This window comes from Eurytemora carolleeae, unplaced genomic scaffold, assembly GCF_000591075.1.
Source record: "Eurytemora carolleeae unplaced genomic scaffold, Eaff_2.0 scaffold930, whole genome shotgun sequence".
NCBI classification, from domain to species: domain Eukaryota; kingdom Metazoa; phylum Arthropoda; class Copepoda; order Calanoida; family Temoridae; genus Eurytemora; species Eurytemora carolleeae.
In genome coordinates this window covers 1-8497 of record NW_019396817.1, presented here as the reverse complement: position 1 = coordinate 8497, position 8497 = coordinate 1, and the positions used below count along the sequence as shown (strand labels likewise).

Here is an 8497-nt window from a genome sequence, read left to right as displayed (position 1 = left end):
AAAAAAAAAAACTGTTTTACTCCTAAAACCCAAATATGAATTTTTGAAAAAAAGAGAGACTATAAAAATTTCCTTATTTCTGATTGGTTCATAAAGTTTTAGGATAAAAAAATGCGAAAAAATAAAACAAAAAATTTTAAAATTAATTGTATCCCAAGCACTGCTTTAAACTCTGGGTTCGTTCACAAAAAAAACAGAAATGAGAAAGAACCGATTTTCTTTTGCAAAATTGAGATAAATTCTTAAATTGTGTGAAACCGGAGTCCGAATTTAATGAATTTTAGCCGCGTCTCAAATTTCCCAAAAACTGGTTTCAATTCGGCGCCAGCTTAAATATTGAAAAATTGAATACAATTTTAAGTAAAATTTAAGCCGTGGCTCTATTTCTTTAAATTCAGCCTCAGGAAACGTGTTTTGTGTTTCAAATAATGATAACGATTCTACAAATGCCACCAATTTAGGATTCGAAACATAAAATAACATTAAAAATAAACATGAGAAATTGACGTTGAAAAACCTAACCAGTATTCTATAATTTTCAGATCGGTGGATATTAGCAACAACATGATCATGCATAGTTCTGACACATTTTATGTTTTCAAATTTAAATGGTTTTACTTTTATTTTACAAGAATAGTTTCTGGGATACATTTGTAAAAGACAAATCATAGGAATTAAATTCTTGGAATTTTACTTTCAATTCTGTAATATTAGTTGTATCTTGCATACTTTACACTTTCACCCTAAAATACAGGGGGATGTCGTATTCATTTTCAAAGCAATTTTCTTGACAAACAAGTTAACAAAGAAGGGAAAGGTTAACATCCCACTTGCTTATGTGTTCGATGGTAAGTTCTATAATGTACGTAACAGTAGTTAATAAGAGTCTTTTACTGGAAATTTCAAAGAAATAAATACAGAACAACTAAGAACTTTCTTGGAATATCTACAAAAGGATATTCTTTTTTACACCTCTGTATCGAATAATCTTGGTTTAGAACAAAAAAAATCGATTGGTGTCATAGATATTCAATATTCATTTGATACAAAATATTGGGCGATCTTAAAAGTCGATTTCTTTTTAAATGTGCACCAAAGCAAAACAAGGTAATTTTAATATTTATTAACTCGTTATTGCATGAAATTAAATAAAAGAAAATAATTGCCTCCAGCATTGTTAATCTTTCTCTGCTTAGGGAGGCTCTCAAACTTCGAACCGGATATTTGGAGAATTTGACTTGTTTACATCAAATGGAGGACGAATTTAATATTTAAAAGCTGGAATCTTATTCTATAATATCTTCTCAAATATCTTGGTCCCTTTAAAGTAATTACAACTGGTCGGAAACCAAAATTAAGTTTTTGAAAAAATTAGTTCTGGAAGAAAAATACCGATATATGTCGTATTTTGACACAGTTTGGTCAGTTTAAGGAAGACCTGTAATCTTTTTTCTGGGTGTAGCCATTGTTGCTTCGGAAATTATCAAATGTCAGACAGTTAGTAAGGAATTCGGAGATTTTCTTATTTCGGATTTTTCATTCAATTAAGCACAAATGAAAAAAAAATCGACTTTTAGAAATCAGGCTAGGTATTATTAGAGCTAGTTTTGTCACTTAGTAACCCGCCAAAGGATCTTCATCCGGCTCTTCTTCTTTAATGTCTGAATATTCCAGAACATCAAGTTTGATGGGATCGTCCTTGGTATATCTTCTCTGATCATCCACTTCAAGCTTTATCTTTTTCCTCTTTCTTCCTAGAGGATCAGTGGAACAACGACTTAGGTGAACAGTTACGTCATTTAGACTTGGAAACACCTGGAACAGGTAAAACTAGATCGATATAGAATGATTTGTTAAATTCCTTTAATTTACAGTCTGTCAGTCAGTTAGTCAAAAAAAAATCAAAAAAGATCTTAGAACAAAAATTTTTTGCCGTTTTTATAAGAAATCAGGGAATTTGTAATTAATCACATTCTTTTGTGGCCAAGAGAACTTTCGCTGGTTAAATCAAAACACTGCAATTTTAACCAATGTGAAATCAGATAGAGAACTGTCCAGTGTGCAAGTAATTCAAAGTATTTATAAAGTGGCATGCCCGATTTACAAGTAACAAAGATATATATTTTCGTGTGGACAAAAAAAATGTTCAAGAAATTCATGAAATTTAAAGATTTAAATTTATGCCAAAAAAGACAATATTTAAAAAACTAATTGGGGAGGTTTCGAGGTTTCGTATCTGGCAAATTAACTTTTTAATTTGAGGGTCACTTTGAATTACGTAGATCGTCACTTTAAATCTTTAATTAATATGAACAAGATCAAATTATAAATTTTCTAGCTTCGACAACGTTTAGTTTTTTAAAACAAAGGTTTTCAGAATTATTATATATTGTTAAATAATGTAGAGTTAGACACACTTCTATATAATACATGATAAATTAAAGGGAGTGTTCAGCAAAACTGAAACAGAATGTAACATTAAAGAGACTTATAAGAAAAATGATAGGGGGTATAGACTGAAGCTTTAAAATATTATGAGTTGATCGCGACCAATACTAGTTCTATCTGATGTCCTGTTTCGAAATATTGATATAAAACAGTGTCAAAATTATACCAAAACTCAGCTGACAGATTTTTTGCAGGGCTTAAATATCTAGATTATTCTTACTAGAAAGCAAGCACAAACCTGACGACATGTTTTACATTTAAACTCAATATAGCAGTTTATCGAAGCTTTTTTCATTCTCCAATGTATCTTCACATCTAAATTAAGTAAATATAATAAAAAAGCAATCTCCTCTTAAAGGGAATTGTCATCGTCACCATAATAAACATATTTCAAAGAGTGGTATGCCAACTTCACGACAGTACCCTTGAAAGCAAGTAATAAAATAGTCTGATTAGTAACGTGGAAGAAAGATTAGTTTCTCAAAGCGTTTAGTTCTGATAATTTCTTTTTTGTTTCTTAAGCAAAACTGGGCAAGTCACTTTTCTAGAAAAATCAAAACTGAAAATAAACTATTTTCAAAAACAAAAACATGAGTTTCTAATTCCTACAGACAAGGGCTTTTATGGGTACGGTTGTGAATCGGTTATGCCATATAGATCAATGGAGGTCCATTTGAAACTACGTTTGCAGTCCCTTTAAATAGATCAAACTAATTTTTAACTAATCAACCATTGTAACGATGTTGGATATATATTCATCTCTTTAAAAACTGATTTTATTTTGCAATTGGTTTTAACGCTAAAATATACAATGGTTCCAAGTTATAGCATATAATTTTTGCAAAATAATTAATTTTTGGTGAAATTTAATTTAATTCTTGACTAAATGGGTTAAATGTTTACGCAACATTTTCCAGAGAATCATGATTAATAGATTTATGAAAAATTATGAAAAACTGAGGGGATTACATTCAGGCGCGTAGTGGAGGGGGGGGGCGGTACCCCTGTGCCCCCTAGACATGCACCCCCTAGGCCCCCCCCCCCTAGAGCCAGAGACAGGCTCTAATTTATCAAACTTTTCTTATCAATGGAAAATGTCACAACTTGTCCATTTTATGATTATTTCTCAACATCTTTCTTGTATCTTAATCTAATTTACAATATTTTTTTCGCAGGATTCCATTTAAAATGATTGGTAATTATGGTCAGATGACTAATAGTCAGCCTTTAGGTAGATAAATATTGATTTTAAACTTTATTTTTTCTTAATACCGGTTTTTCAGAGGGGTGTACATCAACCTTTAGGGGGTGCACAAAAAAGTGCACCCCCTGGGCTAAACCTCCACTACGCGCCTGATTACATTAGGTTTAAATATTTAACTTGTCAAATCGATGAGTTAAATATTTGAGGATATATTAAGGTTACAGTTTATTTTAAGTCACAAGCGACATTTAAGGTGAAGAAACTTGACATTTATTCGTTTTTTAGTTTTAAACTTAAAGCTTGTAAGTCTAGTTTTCCTTTCTTGATCGACCCCCCCCCCCCCTCCGAATAATTTTGTAAAGTTCCCGAATAAAATTTACATTTTGATACTCTATTATTATTGATTGTATCTTATTTACCTTTTTCATCTCTGAATGCTTTATTACAATGTTTACAAATACAGAAATACTCCAGTTGTTTACAGCTTTCCTGTAATTAGTTATGTTTCAGGGGTATATATTTTCTTAGAAATACAACTTTAGTCATTGTTTTTGATACTTTTTACATAAAATTCACATATATAAATTATATATATATGTTGAGTTTTATTGGCTGTATTTTGGAAAATTAATTTGTCTTTCGGGGAAAACTGATGAAATTTTGGATAAGAAGTTAGAAAAAGGTGAAGGTGATTTTTTCTCTACTCCACTCTAGGAATCTTTCCCGGGAAAAAGGATTAAAGTACATTTGTAATCGGGTAATTAAATTATAGAATAGAAAATAACAAATTATTTTTTTTAAATAGAAAATAACAAATTATTTTTTTTAAATAGAAAATAACAAATTATTTTTTCAAAATGGAAAATAACAAATTAATTTTCAAAATAGAAAATAAGATGATTTTTAAAATAGAAAATAAGATGATTTTTAAAATAGAAAATAACAAATTGATTTCTAAAATAGAAAATAACAAATTAATTTTTAAATAGTAAACAGCAATAACTACGTGGAAAGACCCATTAACCTGATTTGCCAGATGCTCATTTTTTTCAGACAAGGTCTCCAGAGTCAGTTCACAGTACTGACATTTCTCCCGTCGTTCACTATATTTTCTCTAAAAAATATCCTTCAGAAAAAATATTATTAAAACAAACAAAATTATGAAAAAATCGCGCCTTTTTTTCTAAATACAACCGCCTCCACTACATTTACATTTTTCAGTTGAAACGGGCACCATTTAGAACATTTCAGCCTTTTTTTCTTTAAATTAATTTTTTAAATTTTTTAGCCATAAAATGATGAAAACTTTGGGACACACCATAAAAAATGAAAAAGATTTTTAAAATACTAATTTTTTATTCAAAACGATAACTAAATAACAAAGCTCAGTTAACGTTGAAAAATAAAGAATTTAAAGTTATTTCTTCAAAGGCCAATTTAAAAAATATATCTTATCATTGAAATAATTTACAGTGAGAAACAGAAAGCAGTGGAATTTTGTAATTTACAACAAAACATTTTTCAAGAAGTGCCCGAAATATTTTATGAGATCAGTTGCAAGAATTAAAAATTAAAAAATCCAATTGCTAAATTCATTCCAGAGTGTTATTCCGTGTAGAAGAGAAATGTTTAAATGACCTTGTCGATTCATGGCTTTGAAAAATACTGTTTTGTTAAAATACGTCAGAGTGGAATGTAACCCATATTTAACTTATTACTCTTATTACTATTAATCTCCTTCGTAATTTTTTTATCTAGAACTTAGATTCTACAATACCAACGATCTTCCAGATTCATCTGCATCAAATCATTTTTCATTTTTTTTAAAAACAAAACAATTACCTTCTTCACTTCTCCCAAACTCAAAGTATCTTGGTTTCCCATCATCACTGCGTTTGCGGTTTCCAGTTTAATAAGAGAATAAACTTGAACGTTTTGGAGAGAATAAACTTGAAAAGGCTGCCTAAAAACGTCATCAATTAGGGTATTTTCTTTCACCACTTCTAGCTTACTGTTAACTTCTGGTAGTTCTGTTTGAGGAAAACTTGTCATTTCTTTATCTCTCTTGGTTTCCAAATCCTTGTTTTTTGTTCGCAGATGCTCTTCCATATCTGCAAGGAGGGAATAAACCTAAAGTAAAAATTTAGTTTTTTCTCCAACATTTGAATTAACATATACTGCACTATTAATTCTCTGATATTTGCATTGTAGGTCGCAGGGTTACAAAAATTTGAAAATGAATTATTATTTTTTCTACATCAGATTAAATTTTGACCATTATGAATTATCATTTTTACATCAGTGGTTCCAAGACTTTTATCCACACAGATATGAACCTCAGAGCATTGTATTAACAATAAAATAAATAAAGCTTACATCACATAATAATATTAATAACAATAATAAAAACAAAAAATATGATTTACCTTTGAACAGGTCTTACATTTGTATGTAACAGTTTGAGCAGATCTTACACGTCTATCTTTCAAGTGCCTCATAACATCTAAATCAATATTTATATTAACAGAAGTGGTTCAGAAAGTCCCAAAAGAATAATTTTGTACCCCCCCCACCTTCCCAAATTTTAAGAATGTTTTTTATGGCTTAAGGCTGAATTTGGGGGAAGGGGGGGGAGGGGTTGTACAGCGATTTTGAAACTTCCACTATTTTTGAAACTGGCAGAAATTTATAAAGAAAAATCAATTAAATCAAACTCGGGCTTATGATGACTGCTGAGTCGCTGGACCGGACAAAATCTCCAGTAATAACGTCAAAAGGAATGTCAATTTCTCAGCTATGCTTTATACTAGCAAATACATCCCTAAAGGTATCAAAAAGGGTGGATAAACTTGCCAGCAAAATCATACTCACAGATACCCCTGAGGCTAGTAGAGGAGGTTAATTCTGGAAAATATATACCCCCTCCTACATTTTTATCGACTTACTATATTTAGAAAAAATTCACTTCAAAAAGATGGACATGGACGACAAAAATATTGAACTGATAATCGATTAATCGAGCATTTGGTCCAAATTACCCTTGTTTGAACTTTCCGGTTGTGACAAGTCCAATCAGAGCTCACTCACAAGCTTTGCAAGATATTCAGAACCATTAGAGATCGAAATGGTGACAGGATATATCTATCTAATAGTATCTATATATATAAAGTTGTAATCACTGTTTGTCTGTTTGTTTGTTTGTCCGATCATAACTTAGGAACCCCCGGACAGATTTGCTTCAAATTTTGATTGGGGAACTCGGGAGACCCACGGAAATGTTCTTAGCTTGATTTTGAAATTCTAACTTGAGTGGGTCCACTTTTAACGGGAAAAAATGGCTAAAATTATAATTTAAGGCAAGGGGCCCGAAAACAGTTGGACTAACAGTAATTATGACTTGGGCCACACTGGGTTCCTAAGCTAGTGTTAAATATAGATAGATAGTATCTATCTATATTTTTTATCTTATAATCTTAAATATAAATAGATAGTATCTATCTATATTTTTTAATCTTATGATCTTAAATATAGAGAGATAGTATCCACATATATTTTTTAATCTTATGATCTTAAATTATAGATAGATAGTATCTATCAATATTTTTTAATCTAATGATTCAATTATAAATCTTATAATCTTAAATATAGATAGATAGTATCTATATTTTTTTTATCTTATGCCACATATAAATCAGCGGCAGTGGCTGACCAGAATTCTTTATTATATTAAATCAAGGGTGACAGAGAAGTTACACAATTGATTATCAATTGTTTGGTACACAGGCAGATGCTACACAGTTGATTAATCGAGTATTTAGTCCATAAGGTACTTCGCAGTTGATCAATCGAATATCTAGTCTACAGGAATGCTACACGAATGTTTAACCGATTATTTAGTCTACAGGAATAATAGAAAGTTGATTAATCGGTTATTTAGTCTACAGGAATGCTAAACAGTTGATTAATCGATTATTTAGTCCCCAGGAATGCTACACAGCTAATTAATCGATTATTTAGTCCACAGGAATGCTTCACAATTGATTAATCGGTTATTTAGTCTACAGGAATGCTACAATCGATTAATCGATTATCTTCTCGATAATCTTAAAGATTTTCAATGTGAAAACCTGTTTAGTAATTCTTACTCCTCCCTTGAACTCTTATTTATTTTTATGTGTTCCACCCCGAGAAAGAAGGTACCCGACCTCTCCTTGACCACGCACCTCTGCCCCTTTAGTAAAAGTAAATTCAACCTATATGAGGCATAAAGTCTGACCGCGTCAACCTTTTTGCACCGGCTAGTCCTGTCCAGATGGCTAGGTACAGAACAAACTAGGACCGGACAGGTTGACCCGGCTCGGAAATTCAGATGTACTACGGCTGCCCGTGTGACGGATTCCTGTACGTTTACAAACTGTATCCTTTCCAGTAGCTCCAACTTCCTCCGTCTCATAAGCAGCAGGATTTCCAGCAACACCTCTTCAAGTCAGCATCATTGCAAGAACTGACTCTCCAGTGGGGGCTGCGTGTTAAACAGCCCCTGGCTAGCAATGCCTCCCCGTCTCAAGTTTCATAAATATTTTTAAAGAATATTTTTTTTTCTATATGTAATGTAAGCTTGGGACAAATATATATATTTGATTTGATTTGATCTGATCTAGTCCATAGGAATGCTGCACAATTGATTTACTGATTATTTAGTCTACAGGATGCTGGACAGTTGATTAATCGATTATTTGGTTCATAGGAATGCTACACAGTTGATTTATCGATACATAGGAAATAAAAAGCTCTCTTAAACCAAAATATTGAAAAAGTCCATAAATGTCTAATGTAATGGATTAA

At 31.3% G+C, this 8497-nt stretch overlaps 1 protein-coding gene across 3 annotated transcripts; it reads right to left on the bottom strand.

Moving 5' to 3' along the window:
* Positions 1-514: 514 nt before the first annotated feature.
* Positions 515-6155, bottom strand: LOC111709000 (zinc finger protein 699; the record flags this gene model as incomplete). Of its 3 annotated transcripts, none has more annotated exon segments than XR_002766770.1 (7): positions 515-1062; positions 1439-1815; positions 2687-2763; positions 4072-4141; positions 4677-4766; positions 5495-5782; positions 6079-6155. XR_002766770.1 is itself a non-coding variant. In XM_023482559.1 (7 exon segments), coding segments are annotated over 6 exon segments (803 nt in total), but the record flags the coding sequence as incomplete, so codon positions are not given.
* Between the last annotated feature and the right edge of the window lie 2342 nt (positions 6156-8497).